Source organism: Poecilia formosa, unplaced genomic scaffold (assembly GCF_000485575.1).
Source record: "Poecilia formosa unplaced genomic scaffold, Poecilia_formosa-5.1.2 Scaffold608, whole genome shotgun sequence".
NCBI lineage: Eukaryota > Metazoa > Chordata > Actinopteri > Cyprinodontiformes > Poeciliidae > Poecilia > Poecilia formosa.
The window spans coordinates 64,854-84,660 of NW_006800547.1; the positions used below are offsets into that span (position 1 = coordinate 64,854).

Consider the following 19,807-nt stretch of genomic DNA (forward strand, 5'->3'; position numbering starts at 1 on the left):
ATAAAAACTTCTAAATCAATGTTGGGTTTTATTTCCATAAACTGGAAGAAACGACCTGGCTGGGGTCAGAGGTCAACCCCACAAATATTCCATCATATTTGATCTGTAGGTCCTGATCGGTCCGATCTGTTGTGGCCGCAGAGGGCGGGCGTCACCATAGCAACCATCACACCGCTTCTTCATGCCAGGAATCCAAGATGGCCGCCTCAGTTCGTCACAGGAATGGGTCAGAACCAGAACCAGGGCGTCTGAAGCTCTGAAGGCATGTAGCGTTCTGGACCGGCCGGGGGAAGGTTCTGGTTCTACTGGGACCGGCCAAGTTGGCAGCGTCTGACCCACAGACCCGCTAGTCCTGTACCTGTAGGCAAATGGTGACATCATAAGGGGGAGGAGCCACGGCGGCGGGCGCTCAGGCCAGGTGAGTCGTACCTGAGCAGGAACTCGGCGATATCTGGCCAATCAGAACCCAGAACTGCAGAGTTCTTCATCCTGAGGAAGAGGAGAACGCCTTGAAGTCACATGACAAACCGAAGGGGGCGTGGTCAGAATGTGGGTGTGGCCAGGGTTCATGAATCAGGTGTTACCACCTTCACTGTAACACCTGTGGCTCCACCCACCAGTGGTGGAGAAAGTACTCAAAAAATGTACTTAAGTAAAAGTAAAAAGTACTGGCTTTTAAAAATACTTAAGTATTAAAAGTAAAAGTACTTGCTGAATGCATTACTTTATCCCTAATACAATATCATTAGGTGAACCAATCGTCTTTAATTTTAATACATTAGAAATGTGCCATCTTAATGAACAATGCCACAGATAAAGCATGTTTTTATTATGTTTACTCTGTAACATAGTTTAAACTTAGATATTTGATTCTATGCATCATAATTTCAGGGATGGAGACATCTTGTCTCCTGTCCTAACATAGCATGAACTTCACTTTTGTTGCCCCTAGTGGCTTTTATTTTGAAAGAAATCCAGCAGAAAGGGGGTGGAAAGAAGGTGGGTGGAGGAGAACATGGAACCAGGAGCCAGTAGCAGAGTTGTTGTTAAGACCACCGAACCTGAGACCAAGTCAAGACCAGCACCCCGCGCTACGTGACTTAAAAAAAAGTTTTACTTTCAAAATTGCTTCTCAAATTGATCTGAACACCTACATATTAAATACTTCGAGCTGAAATAAATTTAATCAGTAAAGATCCGTCCAGAAGAATCGGATCGTTCCTGAATGTCATATCAATGCAGACTTTAGTCACACCGTTGTACCATAAGCGACACCTCAGTCAACACCTCCACACAACAATTCAGCGCATGAGTGACAACTTTTTTTCATCGCAGAAGCAACATGTGTCTCAGTACAGCTAGCTTTGCTAGCATCACGTCCACAGATCTTACCTTTCTTTAAGCTTTCCTTCCAAGTGACGCTAAANGTACAGCTAGCTTTGCTAGCATCACGTCCACAGATCTTACCTTTCTTTAAGCTTTCCTTCCAAGTGACGCTAAAAGTTGGACGAAGTCCCACCATGTCGCCATATCTTATGATTTATGCAGCGCTATTATATTACTGACGATCATAATATATACACAATAATATGTCCATCTTACACATACAACCCCACAATCATTTTGATCAAAACTCACAGAAAGACACACACAAGCTTTTATCTTTGTTACACACACACACACACACATATATATATGCGCCTGCTGCAGCTAGCACAGAGCTGTGCAGATTCAAACTGTGAATGCTGTTTAGTTAGCATAGCTACCAATGATGGCAGATAAACAGTTTCTTGTAATAAGTTGTTTCTCCCCCATTAGCACATTTAGCAGTGAGTGAATGAGGATGATTGACAGCGGTAAGAGCGTCCTACTAGTTCTGATTGATTGTTTTCACAGATTATCTGTCTCATAACAAACTGCTATGACATTGTGAAATGTGGAGAAAACATTTTTTTATTAAAGTTATGTACTGCAGCTTGAATAAAATGCAGCTGTAACACAGTTAATATTGTATAGAATTCCACTTGTCATTACTTCCCAGTTTGGGTTCATGTGTAAAGGGTGAAACAGCACCCCCTCCTGGTGGTTGGCAGGGTTAAATCTCGTTGCCAGTTCATGAGAGATGGGCGCGAGGTGCTGAACCCGCTGTGATGAACCCGATTCCTGATCAGTCCATATTCTGTTTCGCACAGATAAACGACGTTTCATCTCATCCTGTCTCCTGGCCCTTATTCACACAACAAAGAACTAATTTATGCTGATCGATCAGAATTACCGAGGTTACACAGCTACATAGGATTTTTTAGAAGTCTGGATTGCTTCATGTATATTTTGCTCGTTGCTTTTGACTGTTGCTCATGGGGAGACATTTCAGTATCTAAAACTAATTAAAAAAAATAAACAACCTACCTGCATACTGGATGTGGACTGTTGGATGTTAGATTCATGAGCAGTAAATATTGTGCTGATTATCAGTATTGAACCAAAGAAAGCAAAGCAGAGGCAGGCCTTTAAAATTGTGACGCTTTTTATGGGTCAAATAGACTCAAAAATTGTAACAGCAGCTGCACAGGGGGGCCCAAACTTATTTTTTTGTCAGGGGGCCCAAGATTCCTGGTGGCGCCCCTGAACAGAACCGTCTGATCCGTTGCTCACCTGCAGCCAGACAGCCAATCAGAGCCCAGCTAGCTGGAGGTGGGTCACCTGTTCTTACCAGCAGCCCGGGCTGGCCCGGTTTGGTTCTGTTTTTAGCGGCCCGGTTTGGTTCTGTTCAGTTCTTACCAACAGGTTAGGTTCTGGGTCGGCATCCTGCTTCAGCCCTCGACTTCCTGGAAGACAAAGCAGAGTTCTGAGCCAGAGGTTCTGATCTGTTTCTGAACAGAGCTGGAGGAGAACCTCCAGGTGTTCCGCAGGTCAACTGGGTCAGAACCAGTTCTGTCAGGTGGAAAGAATTTCATCCTAAAAGTAAAGTAAAACAAAAGGCTGTGGTTTCTGGGTTTCCCCCTCCGGCCACCAGGGGTCACTGTTCATCAGTCCGCCCTGTTCTCTTATGTTCAAATCAGAACCACCAGAACATCCTCTGTTCTTACCGGCTCTGTCTGTAGCGTGCTGTGTGACACTGCTCAGCGTCTGGACCCGACCTGATTCCTGACCTGAACTTCCTGCCGGGCCGTCAGGGTCGCTGTCAGGTCCGACCTGCAGGACACAGAGGTTCTGCCAGGTCAAAGGTCTGCCTTCAGAACCGGTTCAGCGACCCAGACCGGGCCTCACCTGCAGGTTCTGATCAGCGGCCAGCGAGAAGCTCAACATCAGAACCACTTCATCCTGGTTCTGCTGGACCAGCGCCGACACCATCTGGACCGGGTAGAACAACAAACCGGATCAGAACTAATCTGGCCCACATTCAGCTGAACCACAGGTTCTGTTCCTCAGGTGAGCAGCTTACCCGGCCCAGTCGAGGTTCTGCTAGCAGGGTTCTGAAGGAGGCCCGGTTCTGGGTGTAGCTCCTCAGGTGAGCACAGACATGGTCCAGTTGGTTCCTCCAGTAACCTACAGAACCATCAGAACCAACGGAATCAAACAGAACCATAGGGAAGATCCCTGGACCGGGCCAAGCCTCTGATGGCGTTGCCATGGTACCTCTGCCGGGGCTGACGGCGCTGAGCGGCGGCCGGCGGTCGCTCCTCGCCGCCTCCCGCCGGCGCCACATCGCCCTCTGCTGGTCCTGCTGCTGCAGCTCAATGGCTGATGGGTAATAGAGTCCGACGGTCTGCGTGGACCGATCCACAGGGGGAGGAGCTACGCCCCTTCTGGAGGCGGGGCTCTGTGGGGGCGGAGCCTTCCAGGCAGAGTCACAAGGGGGCGGGGCCTGAGAGTACCCAGCCCGTTAACGACAGGAAGGAAGTAAGCGGACGACAGGAAACGGGTGTCTTTCTACCTGGCTGTGGGCGGTGTCCTCTTCAGGCGGTGTGATGTCATTGCAGGGTGTGGGCGGGGCCAGTGCCAGGAGGAACACGCCGCACGCCGCACAGTGGGGGGCGTCCAGCGGTGCGCTTTCTCCACACCGCCAACACGTCACCCAGCAGGGGGCGTGGCCAGCCTGGATATGCACACCAATAAATATCCCACAATGCTTCACTGCCCAGCACACCAAGAGGTCAAAGGTCACCTTGGTGCCACAACGGTCGCAGAATCTGGCATCATGGCGGTTCAGACGGCGACAGCTGGAGCAGGACCACATGCTGCTGTCCACCGGCCCACTAGAGGGGGCGCTGCCTCCACCCTGATCTACCTGCAGCAACACAAACAGGTAAACCTGGACCAGAACTGGTTTGACCTGGTTCTGCTCTGGACGTACCGGCCGCAGGTCAGAACCAGAACTCGATGCGAGTACTTCCTGGTTGATGTCCCGGTTCCATCAAAACCTGACCCATGTTTGCTAACGGCGATACACCTTGAGCTCACCTGCAGGGAGAAGCTGGCCCGGGACCCATCTGTGGACGCCTCGCAGGTCCAACAGGTCTGAGAGTTGATGGGAACCAGGCAGCGACAGGAAGGACACGGCAGCAGCTGAGACAGCAGGACAGACGGTCAGTCCGTCCGGACCAGCTGGCAGCAGCTGGACGGTGGACAAGTGCAGTACCTGTCCTCTCCCAGCAGGGGGCGGCCTGAGTGCCGGAACTGGAGGAATAACAGCGCCACACTGAGGACAGAACCGAGCAAACGGGTCTGAAGGGCAGAGGCAGCGAGGACACCTAGAGACACAGGACCAGGACACGTCCCCCAGTGGACGGGTGAGGAACCACAATACCAATAATAAACATTAATAAACAATAAGCCAGTTATAACATGTAACATTAACATGTTTACTATAATATAATAAAAAACATCATAAATGGTTTATTTATTCATAATAAACATTAATAAGCTAAAAATAAACCATTAATAAACCAATAATAAACATGAATAAACCATTAATAAACCAATAATAAACATGAATAAACCATTAATAAACCAACAGCATAGATATTCTGACACAATAAAAAAACTATTTGGAAATCAGTTTGTCTTTCACTGATAATTGATTTTAATGGGCGTGTCTCTGCCAGTGGGTGTGTCTCAATGGTAGTGTCATCAGAGTGGGCATGTCCTGAGAGCGTACCACGGCGTGGTGACGTCTCTCAGCCATTGGGTTTGCAGTTTGCTGCTCAGCGGCATTGGATGGTGAGAATCCTGGCAGACAAGAAGTGGATCACCGTAATACTCTGGCCATGTCTGGAACTTCCTGCCGGATCTCTCTGTTAGCCTGTTTACCGCAGAGTGGGAGCGTCGGGAAGAGCTGGTCCAGGCAGCATCAGGATCTGGGATCCCGGCACCTCTGGAGCATCTGGAGGGCAGGGGGACCGGCGGAGGACTGGACATGGTCCGGCCCGGTTCTGAAGCCGGACTGCAGGTGACTTCAATCCACTCAGAGCGTCCAGGTGTTCCTGCAGGTGTTGGATCAGAACCGGACCGCTCATCAGAATCGTAGCCTCCTTCAGACTGGACCTGAAGCAACAGAACCACGGAGGCGGAGCTCTTCAGACCAGACAGGTGAGCGAGGTCAGAGGTCAGCTACAGGCTGCTGATTGGCTACCTGCTGGTCTGGTTCCACCTGACCCACAGAGAACACCTTGGTGACCACGGAGCTGCGCCTCCCGTCCCTGCACCGCAGTTACACTCAGCAGAGGGAAACAGGAAGTCATGTAGCTCAAGTGTTTCTGCTGAACGTTACCTGGTGACAGCCACGGCTCTGACAGACACCCGGCCCGCAGGAAGCAGGATGGGACCTGTGTACTTCCTGCTGCCGACCTCTGACCCCCGCTGCCCGGCAACCGGCTTCGATCCATCCAGAGTGAAGAAGATCAGCACACCTGGAGGACCAGGGACACCTGGAGGACCAGGGTTAGATGTACCTGACTGGATGTGGTTGGATGCTGGTTGGATGTGGTTGGATGTACCTGACTGGATGCACACGGGCGTCCTGGTGTCGATGCGGGTCTTGGGTTTGCGGGTCACGCCCTCGCTGATCGGGATGATTAGAGGAGCTGAAATGGCGCCTGCTGCCATGGCAACCGCTGGCCAATCGATAACAGTCACTGAGCTGCTGAGTGGCAGAACGATTGATTATTGGTCTTATGTAGATCATGAACAACATGTCACCTCAGAGGATCACAAACTTTGATGAACGTAGTTCAGATCCGGTTCTGATCCAGTAGCCGAATGTTCCAGACGTTTCATTTCGTGACAAACTGGTCCCCACGTAAGTTCCAGTTCTGATCCGGTTCTGACCCTTGTTTGGTTCTGGTTCCGCTCTTGTTTTTCCAGTTTTCTGTGAATTTCGTTAAAATGAATTTCTGATCGGGACATCAGCAGTATTTTCACTGAAGCCCAGCTGTTGCGTTTAGCGTCACCATGACAACGGGATCACAGTAGGCTCCGCCCACAACGCTAAGCAACAATGCTTAGATTCTAGAACCAGAACCAGAACCACCTGCCCTGGTTCGGTTCGGCACAGTTTTTATGTTTAATATGATTCAGTCTCGTCCGGATTTTTATCGGATTTTCTGGATTTCACTGCCGACGTTTCCTAAAATAGCCGCAGTATTTTCTACATTAAAACTTCAGGTAAAATGCTTTAATCTAAATATAAATATGTGATATATTTCATTTCATAGAACTGAACTAGAGTTCATTAAACGAACAGACCAGCAGAATATCTGCAGGACCCCGACTCCTTTGTAATCAGGCACAGATCAGGACAGCTCACACTGAGAGACACACGGAGACACAGGCTTAAGGACCCCGGCTCATCGCAGCACGTTCAACTCGGTCCAGTCAAACTCGGCCCCGCTGCGGAGAGACGGAACAACAGAATTGGGTCAGGATGGCAGAGGTGAAGGTGAAGAAGGAGACGAACCTTTCGGAACCGGCGGAGATAGAGAACAGGTGAAAACCCGCTCAGAAGAACCAAACTCCGAGGTAGTTCGGCTCAGAAGAACCGAACCCCAGCTGACAGAACTTTGAGGTTTAAACAGAATGATTCTGAAAGGAGCAGAACCAGAGGTTCGGAGAAGAAGAACCAGGAGAAACGTTTTGATTATTTTTAATGTTTCCAGAAGCATGCTCTGACTCGGTTCGGTTCGGGTGTTTTCCAGGATCAAGGAGCTGTGTCAGCAGTTTCCCCAGGGAATCACAGACCAGGTGATCCAGAACGACCTGCCTCACCTGGAGCCCCAGCAGCGCGCCATGGCGCTCAACAAGCTGCTGTCCCTGGTCAGTCACTTCCGGTTCCGGTTCGGTTCGTTCTTCGCCGTATCGATCTGACGATAAGTGGACTGCATCACTGAGACCATTTCTGTGGAACGTCAGCAATAAACTGACAATCCCGGCTGCAGCTTCCTGTTTGTTTGATGTGAAACATTTAAGACAAAAGAAGAAGAAGAAACTGACAGGGTGTGAATACTTTTCCAGCTCCTGACCTTTGACCTGACTGTGTTTCAGGGTCAGCTGGACCTGCTGAGGAACAGTTCGGGTCTGCTGTACCGGCTGAAGGACACGCAGAGCGCCAGGTAAGCTCCACACCGGCCCGGTTCTGCCGGGTCGTTCCTCCCTGACGCTCCTCTGTGTTCTAGTAAGATGAAAGGTTCTGACAACCAGGAGAAGCTGGTCTACCAGATCATCGAGGACGCAGGAAACAAAGGTAGCGTCCTGTAGACGGTCCGCCGTGATCGGGTCAGGACCGATCGGGTCAGAACCTCATGGCCTGTTCTGGTGTCGCCGCAGGAATCTGGAGCAGAGACATTCGCTTCAAGAGCAACCTTCCTCTGACGGAGATCAACAAGATCCTGAAGAACCTGGAGAGCAAGAAGCTCATCAAGGCTGTCAAGTCTGTGGCGGTGAGTCCAGAACCGCCCGGCCCGGTTCAGGCCCAGCTGGTACAACACAGACTTATTTTTTATTTTTTGGTTGCAATATTTTGTCGTCTTAAAGACTTTTGTCAAATTGGTTATTTTGTTTTGATATATCGGTTTTGGCAGGATCGGTCCTCCATCCACAGCTGATGTCTCTACATACACAAACACATTAAATATATTTATATTTTTGATTGATCAATTACTGATTGACCAATCAATCAGTAATTGTTATTGTCATTTTAGAAACATAATGTAATTCTATAATTATAAAATTACATGGACTTTAATGAAATTGGTGGTAAACAGCAAACAGTAGCCATGGCGATTAGTAACCGCAGGGCTGCTGGGTTTGGTCCGTCCACCTGTCTCTCTGTCCGTCTGTCCACCTGTCTCTCTGTCCATCTGTCTCTGTCTGAAGCACAGAGGCAGCAGCAGTTGATGCTTTCAGTGGAGCATCGATGGAAAACCTCCAGCAGCTTTTGAGGACAATAGTTTCTCCTGAGGACACGGGGCAGGACACGGGGCAGGACACGGGGCAGGACACGGGGCAGGACACGGAGTCTCTGGACTGTCTTTGCCCGTTCTGCTGTGTTTCTGCTCCAGGCCTGTTTATCCATGAAATGAACCCCCAGGAAGCAGAAGTCTGACCCTCTCCACCTGGCGTCTGCATGTCTCCTTTACTTCTCCTAACATCCAGGATGAGCTCCTTGGTCTTGGCTGAGCGTAGGGTGGTCTCCCTTGAGGTGAGACCCCCTGCTGTCGTCGTCTGCTAGTTTAACAAAGTGCTACTTTGGTGGCCTGGAAGCATGAAGAGCAGAGGGCCAGAGTTGATGAGCTACTGACTCTGACTGTCAGTGTGCGTTTTGTCAGGAAGTCCTTAATCCAGCAACAGGTGGGAGAGGGGCTTCCAAGGCCTGCCAGTTTCCACACCGGTCTGCCATGAAAGCGGAGCTGAATTCAGTGAAGCGGATGCGTGCCAAGGTTTCCCCAGAAAACCTTCTGAGCCCGGTGGTTGGGGCTCATCCGTCCAGCAGCTCATCATGTTTTTCAGTAAAAAAATGTAAAAAGTGCATTTCATTGTTGACCAACGGTCACTACGAACCCCAACAGTCAGGTGAGAGTCCCTCCACTGTGTCCTGCTTTAAAAAGAGAAATTTCTGAATGAACAAAACGGCGACATGAGGCCTGGTACCGCGTGGCTCCGTAACCCAGTCGGATGTTGGAGTTGGTGTGGGCAGCTTTAAGCTGACATGATTAAAATCTCTGGCAGTAGTGAAACCTGGGTAGCGGCTCTGTTTGGGGGGGACGTAGACGGTGAAGTCCTGTGTGGGGAGCAGCAGGTGTTGATGTGACACAGACTCCGCCCCCTCTGCTCTTCCTACCAAAACGCAGTCATGTCGCCGATTGGCTCAATTAGCTGAGTCCCGGATTCCTGACTGAAGTCAGGAGTCTGTTGTCATGACAACATCTGTCTGATGGTTCGAGAGGGGCCTCAGTTCGTCCGTTTGTTGACGAGGGACGTGGCGTTGCTGAGGAAACGGCTGGGAAGCGGCGGATCTTCTTAGTTCCACCGTAACTCGGCTCTGCGGAGCGGTAATCCACTGGCCTCCTGCTGTCAATCAGCTCTATCACTCCGTTCGCACCAGAAACCAGTCAGATTTACTTTACTATGTATGAAATATAATTAAAGGAACATTTTTAATTTCTATAAAACTCAACAAACATCAGAAATACTGAAACAAATGCAGAATACTTAGAAAATGTTGCAGAGGTTTGACAGAATTTAAATGTCCTCATTCTTCTCTGATTGGACGCTTCAGTCTGTTCTAGCTGCTGATTGGCTGGATCTACTACACATTAGCCAATCAGGCTAATTCACTTTATTAAAATGGTTTAAAATCATTAGAGTAACTGGAAGGAAATTAAATTAATCAGTTTCATTTTGGACTGATGAACTCAGAATTAGGTTAGAATTCAAAGCAGATTTTATATATTCAGGTTTCTCATCAGAGCTCACAGAGCGGGCTGAAAACAGTAGCTGACCCGGTTCTGATCTGGTTCCGGTGTGGTTCTGTCCTCCAGGCGTCCAAGAAGAAGGTGTACATGCTGTACAACCTGCAGCCAGATCGTACGGTGACGGGCGGCGCCTGGTACAGTGACCAGGACTTCGAGTCCGAGTTCGTGGAGGTTCTGAACCAGCAGTGCTTCAAGTTCCTGCAGAGCAAGGTACCAGCAGAACATGTCCGACCAGAACCAGAGCTGTCTGGACACAAACACACACACAGCCTGGTACTTCTATACAAACTGAAGACTTGGTATTGATCTCCATTCATTTTAGTGACTGTTTAATTCTAACAAGAACAAGTTTATTCCAAACTCCACCCAACCAGAGCCAAACTCCACCCAACCAGAGCCAAACTCCACCCAACCAGAAGTCTAACCAAACCTGTAATCTAACCAGCAGAGCTCAGGAGAAACTCCAAAGTAAGCCAGGACCAAGAAAAGGTCCTCAGTTTCTATATGTAGTACATACAAGTACACACACACCGGTTCAGGTTTAGATGATTCGTTCCAGCAGGGGGCAGCACAGGTCTCCCTCTTGAAAGCTCTGCAGGTCTGGGCCCTCAGTAATGAAAGTAGATCAGATGGAACCAACATGATCAGTGATAAACTCTGTGTTCGTCCTCAGTTTTCCTTTACAACGGCACCAAGAGACTTTCTGGTTGGGTCTGTGACCCCCTGGTTGGGTCTGTGACCCCCTGGTTGGGTCTGTGACTCCCTGGTTGGGTCTGTGACCCCCTGGTTGGGTCTGTGACCCCCTGGTTGGGTCTGTGACCCCCTGGTTGGGTCTGTGACCCCCTGGTGGATCCTGTGAACTTCTCTGCTCTGCTCCAAGGCGGAAGCAGCAAGGGACGGGAAGCAGAGCCCGATGGTCCAGAGGAACAGCTCGTTCGCTACGTCGCATGAGGTGTGGAAGTACATCTGTGAGCTGGGAATCAGCAAGGTGACTCCTCCCACCTGCAGTCCAGGCCCCTGGCAGTCGGTCTACCTCTGGGCTGACAGGTGTGTGTGTGTGTGTGTGTGTGTGTGTGTGTGTGTGTGTGTGTTGGGCGCAGGTGGACCTGTCCATGGACGACATCGAGACCATCCTGAACACACTGATCTACGATGGGAAGGTGGAGATGACTGTGATCGCTGCCAAGGAGGGGACGGTGGGCAGCGTGGACGGCCAGATGAAGCTGTACCGCGGCGTCAACGCCATCCTGCAGCCCACCGGCCTCGTCAAGACGCCCTGCGGACTCTGCCCGGTAACCATGCCCCCTTGACGTACCTGCAGCCCCTCCCCAGCCTCACCTGACCTCACCCGTCTGTCCTCTCTGCAGGTGTTCCACGACTGCCACGAAGGAGGAGAGATCTCCCCATCCAGCTGCATCTACATGAGCGAGTGGCTGGACTTCTGATGGGGCGGGGCCGGAGGAGCCTTATGGGCGGAGTCGGTGTGCGGCGCGGGCGGGGCCGTGGACATGTGAAGACGACTGGGTGGAGGGATGAACGAGGCAAACTGAAAACCCAAATGCTAAGAAACAAACGCAACAGAAAAAATGGAAACACAAAATGCTACAGCAACAGGAAATGGAAGGAAAAACAACAGGAAGTATGAAAAGCTGTAAACTCACTCCCCCAACAGAAGTCCTCCCACCACTAGGGGGAGACTGCAGTCGGTTACATCACCTACATACAGACGCTGCAGCTGGGACAACCCAGTTCTGGTGCCTTTGGGGAAAACCCAGAGTTGGAGCATCTTCAGCCCGACCCATGGATCGATGTTTGTCCCATCAGGCCCGGTTCTGCTCCATCAGGCTCTAATGGACTTGGTGCTGACGATCAGCACGGATCATCTTACACCACTTCCTGTCTCCGTATCGACCTGACAGGAAGCGGCTCGGCAGCCGCAGCTCCAACTGCAGGGACAAAAACAAACGCAGAGAACTTCTACGGCTCTGGATCCAGGCCTGATGGTTCTGTTGGGTCCAAGGGGAATCCCACAGAACCTCAGGAACAGACTGGAACCAGAACTCTAGTTTCTGTGCTGCTGGTTTAGCTTGTGAATAAATTCAGTGAAGCCCGCAGAGTTCTGGTCGGGTTCTGGCAGCTGCTGGGCTTCATTCGGTTTAGATGACTCGGGTTGGCGAGTCTGGTTTGATTGGACCTGATGGTTCTGGTGGAAAAACATTAAAAACACATTAAAACATTCTGAGTTCTTCTTCTGTGGTTTCTGCAGCACCTCTTGCAGGACGAAGACAGGATCTTCATGGTCCCTGTTGAGAATTACGGGTCAGAACCAGTCCCAAGAGGTGGACCATGGCATAACCAGAACCACAACCTGGGACTTGTCTCTGGCCCCGCCCCCACAGCCAATGAACCAATCAGAGGCCAACTTCAAACCAGTTCATCTCTCACCAGAGGAACCTCATCCTGACCCACCGACCTCTGACCCCTGACATCTCTACTGTCCTCTCTGCCCTTCATAAGTCTTTGATCGCCCTGTAGTTCTTTATGAACAGTTCCTCTCCTGTAGTTCTTTATGAACAGTTCCTCTCACCAGAATCTCATCGATATCTTCATGGCAGCTGATTCTGGATTTCTCTCCATCATGCTAAAGGCTAGCTTCCACTAGTGTAGCTCAGACCCTGAAGCTCTGAAGTTCCTCAGGGCCCCGTTCTCGGGCTCCTTCTCATCTCCATCCTGGTTCGTTGAAACGCAGCTGCTTCCTCCTCCTCTTCCTCCCTGCGGTTGCCATAGAAACATCGATGTCCTCTCCAGTTTCACATCCTGAAAACTGATTTGTTTGAAACTGAATCCATCAGATTAACTGATTATTATTGTATTGATTTTACTTATTATTTCCTCAAAAGTCAACAAAGGCGCCCATAAATAAAATGTATTATAATTATTCTGACGGAGACGAGTCTCTCTCTCTCGGAAGCTAAAGTTCCAGTCAGAACTGGGTCGGGATTCAACCCACAACCAGTCGCTGGGCCCTACTGGGTCGACAGTAGAGATGAAGACCCATCATCATCATGGAGGTTCTGGAGCTCTCAGCCCGGTTCTGTTGAATCTTCCTGGTTCTGAACTGGTTCCCTCCTGGGTTGGGTTCTGACCCGGTTCTACCGGCTTCAGGTGTTGGAACCATGGCTCAGTCAGCAGCAGGGCGGTCAGACCAGAACCAGAACCAGGAGTTCTACTTCCCACAGGGCCAGTTCACTGAGGAGGTGGAGACATGACCTCTGACCTCTCATAGTAACATTTGACCCCTGGTTCCAGTTTTCCACTGAATTTATTTAAATTCCGTTTATTTATTTAAACGATTCTCTGCGGAAACAAGGCGGCCTGGTTCTGTTCTGGTCCGGTTCAGGCTCGGTTCTGCTCTTGCTGGATGAAGATGAGGAGGAGGAGGGTCAGTGCGGATCTTTTCCCGTCATTCCCTGCAGCAGCCCTCCCCCCCCTCCCGGTGCTCCTCCTCCGGTTCCGTCCGCTCTGCAGACTCTTCCTCCGCAGCTGAAGTTTGGATCCTCGCTGTGGATCTCTTAGCAGGTAAGCGGCGCCCTGCTCCGGTTCGGTTCGGTTCGGCTGGGTTTTAATGGCCGCTGTGATTGGAGCTTCGGTTTGGGGGGCTTCTAGGTTTCTGAGGCTAACTTCGCTTCGTGTCGGGAGTCCGGGCTCAGTCTGGCCGTTTGGACTCCGGATCCAAACCTAACAACCTCGGATTCTCCGAACCAGAACCGCGGTACTTCCGCCGGGCCCGGCCGCGCCGTGTGGCCGGGCCGCGGCACCTAGCAGCCCGCCTGGCCGCCTCCGGCCCCCCACCCTCCCGCTTGGAGGATGGAGAATAATAACGGTGCGCCATGCAGGCGTGGCCGCGGGAGGAGGCGGTCTGGCCGGGACAATAACAGCCGCTGCGGCCGCGATTCTGCCCTCATTTCCCGGTCCGTGTCAGCGTCGGTTCGGACCGCCCGTGGCCGGCCTCCAGCCATCTCTCCCCGGCTCTTTGGGGCTCCGCAGGCCGCCGCGCAGCTCCGCTCGGCCCTCAGAAAATGCTGGAAAACAGAGGCCTCCATCCCCGGGTTCTGCTGGAGGAACGTTCCTCTCAGAGAACCGAACCCTGCTGCAGGTGTTCAAACTGCAGAACCATATTCAACAAGGACTTGACGGGTTCCGAAAGATCCAAAGTGGAATCTTTTTCAAGGAACTTTACCCAACAGAACTCCTCCTACTGGTTCTACAGTTCCGGTTCGGTTCCTTGGAATAAGTTCTGATGTCCTGGCCGAAGCGCTCTTGTTCTGACAGTTGATTGGGTTTTTAGTTTTAAAATGGGTCCTTGGACCAGAACGGTACCGGAGCGTTCCAGGTTCAGATGTTCTGTTGGGTCTTCAGCTTCTCATTCTCTTGGTTCTGAAAAGTTGCAGGAAGTTCTGGTTGGATCCAGAACATAGAGCCGGGCCAGCTGTAGCTGCTGGTTCTGACCCAGAACGTTGTCCTGCTGGAGGTTCTGAACGGTCTGCCGCTCCAGAAACTTCCTCCATGAACGCTGGGAAAATCTGGACTCAACTGAAGCCGGTCCGATCTGAACAGATCGGTTCCGATCCGATTCCTGGTTTTGTTTGTCCTCTACATGTGTCGTTAGAGAGTTCAACTTTAAATGTTTCTGATGTTTGGCGGCCATCTTGGATGGATTTGAGGTCTGGAGGCCGCCGCCATGGCATCAACAATCAATCGATGATCAATCAATAAGCTTCCTGTCTGAAACCTGGAATCCCAGTCAAGAGCTGGTTCTGGTTCTGAGTGAAGTCAGGCAGGAAGCTGAAGCTGGATCGGTTCCGGAGGTTGAAGTTCAGCTTTTTCTAAATGACTAGACTCAGTGGACCGGTTCTGTCGGCTCAGTTTGGGTTTCTGTTGGGTCAGAACCGGGTCTGGTGGGTGCGTTCCCTCTGTTCAGGAATGTTGGGGCAGTTTTCCCTGCAGCTGCTCTGCCGTGCGGCTGTCTGACAGCTGTTCCTCAACCTGAGGGGCGGGGCCCATAGGGGGACGGGTCGTGTGTCTCTGGGGGACTCGTGTTCAGGACCCGACAGCTGTCGGTTCTGTGTGCGCAGCCAGAACCTGGAAATGTTGATGAGATCATTCTTCCAGCCACTTCCTGGCTTGGACTTCATGATGTTATTGCTCTTCAATAAAGATGATGATGATGAACACCAATAATTAATGTCTAAATCAGAATAAGGAGCTTCATATTGACCCATCAGTTCATTTCTCAAAACATCCAACTGGTCTGTGGCTCGACTGGTCTGAATCCTTTACTCTAGCCTCTCTCTGACCCCTGACCTGAGACACGTCTGAGAGCAACTTTTGTTGCTAATGCTTGAAATGCAAATGAGACCCTTTCATTTTCCACTGATTGGAAGATGCCAGCGACGTTAGACTTGTCCATCCAGCCACAACAGGACTGACATCATATGGTAAACAAGGCTCACATAGTTAGCTGGTTAGCTAACGTGGGCACCAAGAACGTAACTGAAATCATTTGGATCACGTGTTCCCAAGACAAAATGGTGAAAGCAATGCCAAACTGTTAACATTCAAAACAAGATGGTTCGGTCCAGTAGGAGCTAACAGCTAGCTAACAGCGCTACCTGCAATGTGATGCTAATGCTAGCAAACAGTGGCCAGAATATCAACAATAAATTCATGAAGTTTGTCATCATTTTAACTGAATTAGCAGCTTAGCGTTTTGCTCAGTCAGACCAAGTTAGCTACAACTTCTGGATGCTAGCGCAGGTCAAAGACGACTTTCCCCTCTGATGTGAAATATTTCCAGGAAAAATAAAGTTTAACCAAACATTTGGAAGATGTTCTGGTGCTGGGGATCGGTTGGGTTAAAACACAAACAGCCCAGCAATTAGACCGATCCACTCAGAGTTTCGCCATCACTAAACCTGGAAGACAAAAATCTCTGCCAGGAATAAAAATGGCGGATTCATGAATGTGGTTAGCCAGAAGACCATGGCTGGGCTTTGCAGTTCTGCAGCAAAAACTGATATAGTTCAAAACCCGCAATGGGAAATAAAGAAAGCTGAAAAATACGAGGCAATCAGAAACAAAGGATTTCTAGACAAACTAGATCTGCTGTTCTAGAGTCCAGGATCAAACCCTGAAGGATTCAGTGAAGCTGCTGTTAAAAACAGACTGGATGCAGATTCTGGTTCCCTGAACACACAGACCAGCCAATGAGGCGCTGGCTCCTGCTGCCGTCCAATCAGAGTCAGACTTGGCTGTGCCAGGTTCAGGGTGTCGTCCAGTGTGGGAATTTCCAGCCTCCTGATCCTACCTGAGCAGCATGATCTCAACCTCTCTGCAATATGAAATATTAATGCTGCAAAGATGTGCATTAAATATTAACTGCCCGTGAAGTGCTGGAGCCTTATTGACTGCAACAAAGCTCAACGTTTTCAGAAATAAAACCAGTTTCTGTTTCAATATGAATGAGAAAAAGTAATAAAATCAGTAATGAGATTTTTTATGAATTGCTGCCATAAACTATAAACTAAACTGATTTGGATTATGATTAATGTAAAGGTGTCAACATGTCTCCTCCTCTGCTGCCAGTCCGCTCTCCGTCCTGCTGAAATGATGCTGACCCACCGCTCTACCACGTCATCCCCTCGCGTCCCCCATTAGAGCTCAGCCAATCAGAGCGCAGCAGCCAGACTCAACATGATCATTGGTCAGGAAGAAACAATGCCGTGCCCGGTTCTGTTCTGTGGAACCGGGCCCAGGTTCTGGTTCTGCCTCTGACCCGTGGTTCCGCCCGCAGGTGTGGTGGCCCTGAAGCGGCCCGTGTCAGCCGACCCATCATGATGACGACGGTGGCGGCCGAGTACGACCCGATGGAGCTGCACGGCCAGTACAGCAGCAGCGACACCGTCAACAACCGCTGGGAGGACGACTGGGACAACGAGAACAGCTCCGCACGGCTCTTCGAGCGCTCGCGCATCAAGGCTCTGGCAGGTAGGCGGGCGGCGCCCCCTGTGGGTTGTACTCATTTAGCAGCGAGTGCATGAGAATGACTGACAACGCTAAGCCCCTCCTCCTGGCTTTGATTGGTTGTTCCTGGTAGGAGCGGTGCGTTTCTGCAGCAGCTCAGACAGGAAGTGGAGACGATACGACCAGAGGAAGCCCCGCCTCTCTGACACCTCACTGGGAAAGTGGGCGGGGCCAGAACCAGAAACGCACCAATCAGAACCATCAGAACCATAATCAGCTGAAAAATGAGGTGCTTTAGCTGGTCCAGATTCAGGTTCTGGTTCTGGTTCTGGTCCATTTTCTGGTTCTGGTTCTGGGCCAGGTCCAGGTCCAGGTTCTGGTTCTGGTCCAGCAGGCCCGGCAGGATGTTTGTTTCTCACTTCCTGTCTTTGACTCAGGAATGTGAGGAACAATGAAGGGAAGCTGATGACATCATCGCGATGCTGTCGTGCCATTGGCTCACGCTCTCCACTGTAAAAAGCTGCTTGGGGTAAATACCAGTCTGTTTGTAGAAAACAAACTGGGACCAGCATGGTGCCAGTCGGACCGGTTCTGGACCGGTTCTGACCCCACACACAAGCAGTTTCAGTCCAATGAGAACTCTAAGGTAGAAATTGAACCCCAGTGACCTTTGACCTCATCAGACTCAAGAAGACAAAAGCATCAGATTGTTGTTTTATCAACAACTTGTTTTTATTTGTAGCTTAAAAGAATCAACGATTTATAGAAACCTGAACTCAGTCTGATGACAGCGCCCCCCGCAGGCTCGTTATGTAACACAGTTACTTTATTATTATTATTATTAATAAAACAGGAACGACCTGCAACTTCTGCACACTCACCAGCTGGACCTGCACTGCAGATCTGACCTGGTTCTGGTCCTGGTCTGTTGGACCAGATGGATGCTGCGCTCGCCTCATAATAAACATATGAGCAGATGGTGTGTGTGTGTGTGTGTGTGTGTGTGTGTGTGTGTGTGTGTGTGTGTGTGTGCAGACAACAGGAACAGAACCTGTTGACAGGTCCAACTGTCCCAGCAGCTTTCAGGTAGAACTTACTGGGAATGCTGGATCCAACCCAGCACCAGATGATGTTGAAATGTTCCTCCAGAACCTCCTGGTGACCCGCTGACCCCTGCTGACTCCATCTGACCTCGGCTCTATCTGGACCAGCAGGGGAACCAGAGTTCCCTTGCTTCCTGTTTTCTGTCAGAAACCGGAGAACACCTTCCTGAACCTCCATGTCCGGACCGGCGTGGGCAGTACCGGTACTGGTCTTGGTTCTGTTCCCAGGAAACACTCTGGGTTTCAGTACGGGAGTTCCTCAAGGCCGTGTGCTCGGGTCCCTGATCCCGGCCCGTCTGGATGTGGATCTCGTCTAGAGAAGAAACGCCTGAAGAGCTGGGATTCCCTCAGAGTTTTGACCCGGTTCTGGTTCCGGTTCTGCATGTATCTCTCCTGGAAGCGACCTCCTGAAGGAATCTGTTTCACCTTCACTTTTTGCAGCGTATCCGTCCTGGAGGGGCAGAGGAGGAGAGGGGGAGTCCCTGCAGCCAATCAGACGCAGCAGGGCAGGGCGTCACGGCGACCTCTGGACTCGTCACGGCGCCGCTGCCGACTCCAGGTCGCTGCTCCCGGTCCGCTCCACAGGCTCCTGTCCAGAACCAGAACCAGAGTTTCAGACTGTGACTGCCTGGTTAAACTTTAATCTGAGCTTCTTGTTCATGAGGTCCAAAGTTCAGCTCCGTCGCTGCGAAGGAAACTACCGCAGGATTTCCTTTCCTGATTTCATCCCGACCGAATCCTCGGATCGGCTGGGACTCTTCCTGCCACGTCGGCCGGAATGTCGCTGGACTGAAGTAGAACCAGGCCTGGAGAGGTCCGGGATCCGACGCACAAAGACCCGCGTATAAGGAACTGTAGGAGGGATGGAGGCGGCGCCGCAGGCCAGCAGCAGCCTGCTGGAGGGGCGCTTCAAGCAGCTGCAAGGTGAGGGGGAACCCTGCCTCCAGGTTCACAGGTTCTGCCCGTTTGGGTCGGTTCCCTCCCTCCTGCTTGTTCTGATCTTTGGGTCAATCCGGTTCTGGGACGACTCCTCTGGAGCTCCACCGGCTCGGCGCTCAGCCTGCAGGTTTTTGCAGATGTTGTCTTCTTTGCAGACCTCCGTCTCCGCCGGCGATAACGATCTCCTTTAAATTGATCCGTTCTTAATTTATCCTAAACTTGGATGAAACTCAAATTGTGTCACCTGATTGTCCACAAACAGCGACGTTAGGAAAATGTTAAACATCAGGATTCTGTTTATCAAATATTTCATGTCTCCGTCGCTATGGCGACAGTTTATTCAAATAAGCACCAGTGAGCAAACAATGGCCGGTTCTAGAGTTGATGGTTCTGTTCCACGAAGGAATTCTTCCTGTTGCTATATCAGAACCAGCAAACCCGATCCGGTTCCTCTTCCTTCCTGTTGTCCCTTCAGATTAAAGTTCCAGAATCCTGGACCGAGCCAGTAGGATCTACTGAATTAACGGTTCTGACCCAGTTTGTGTCTCTGTCCACCCAGATGAACGTGAAGCAGTCCAGAAGAAGACCTTCACCAAGTGGGTCAACTCCCACCTGTCCAGAGTGTCCTGCAGGATCACCGACCTTTACCTGGACCTGAGGGACGGACGCATGCTCATCAAGCTGCTGGAGGTTCTGTCCGGAGAGAGACTGGTGAGGGCCGTTGGTTCTGTCCGGACAGAGACTGGTGAGGGCCGTTGGTTCTGTCCGGAC

The 19,807-nt window shown here is 50.8% G+C and overlaps 3 protein-coding genes across 11 annotated transcripts in view; 2 read left to right on the top strand and 1 right to left on the bottom strand.

The window, feature by feature from the left end:
- Positions 1-11: 11 nt before the first annotated feature.
- dzank1 (double zinc ribbon and ankyrin repeat domains 1) lies at positions 12-11,404 on the bottom strand. 7 transcript variants are annotated; one of them, XM_016665681.1, is made up of 16 exons: positions 6,220-6,427; positions 5,996-6,145; positions 5,774-5,919; positions 5,636-5,702; positions 5,162-5,547; positions 4,643-4,754; positions 4,465-4,569; positions 4,169-4,291; positions 3,938-4,099; positions 3,640-3,868; positions 3,446-3,549; positions 3,271-3,354; positions 3,090-3,198; positions 2,782-2,828; positions 430-489; positions 12-358 (listed from the first exon to the last, which is right to left on the bottom strand). In XM_016665681.1, exons 1-15 carry the CDS (start codon positions 6,406-6,408, stop codon positions 460-462), a joined length of 2,043 nt encoding a protein of 680 aa, XP_016521167.1. In that variant the 5' UTR covers positions 6,409-6,427; the 3' UTR covers positions 12-358; positions 430-459. The 7 variants fall into 7 exon arrangements, with proteins under 7 accessions (XP_016521167.1, XP_016521169.1, XP_016521166.1 ...); XM_016665682.1 differs by lacking the exons at positions 12-358; positions 430-489 and having other exon boundaries at positions 2,558-2,828; positions 5,162-5,232; positions 5,314-5,547; XM_016665683.1 differs by lacking the exons at positions 12-358; positions 430-489; positions 6,220-6,427 and adding an exon at positions 11,320-11,404 and having other exon boundaries at positions 2,557-2,828.
- Positions 6,900-12,207, top strand: polr3f (polymerase (RNA) III (DNA directed) polypeptide F). Of its 2 annotated transcripts, none has more exons than XM_007541429.2 (9): positions 6,900-6,987; positions 7,197-7,314; positions 7,543-7,610; positions 7,674-7,741; positions 7,825-7,937; positions 10,038-10,181; positions 10,852-10,959; positions 11,072-11,263; positions 11,339-12,207. In XM_007541429.2, the coding sequence occupies exons 1-9, from the start codon at positions 6,926-6,928 to the stop codon at positions 11,414-11,416; spliced, it is 951 nt and encodes a 316-aa protein (XP_007541491.1). In that variant the 5' UTR covers positions 6,900-6,925; the 3' UTR covers positions 11,417-12,207. The 2 variants fall into 2 exon arrangements, with proteins under 2 accessions (XP_007541491.1, XP_007541492.1); XM_007541430.2 differs by lacking the exon at positions 6,900-6,987 and adding an exon at positions 7,013-7,104.
- A 1,250-nt stretch (positions 12,208-13,457) lies between these two features.
- Positions 13,458-19,807, top strand: part of sptbn1 (spectrin, beta, non-erythrocytic 1) — a 27,194-nt gene continuing 20,844 nt past the window's right edge. The window contains exons 1-3 of one of the 2 annotated variants that reach the window (XM_007541431.2): positions 13,458-13,550; positions 16,825-17,018; positions 19,596-19,747. In XM_007541431.2, the coding sequence (XP_007541493.1) occupies positions 16,865-17,018; positions 19,596-19,747 (306 nt within the window). In that variant the 5' untranslated portion in view covers positions 13,458-13,550; positions 16,825-16,864. Of the gene's footprint in view, positions 13,551-16,824; positions 17,019-18,661; positions 19,022-19,595; positions 19,748-19,807 lie in introns of those variants that run through there. The other variant, XM_007541432.2, reaches the window with a different exon arrangement.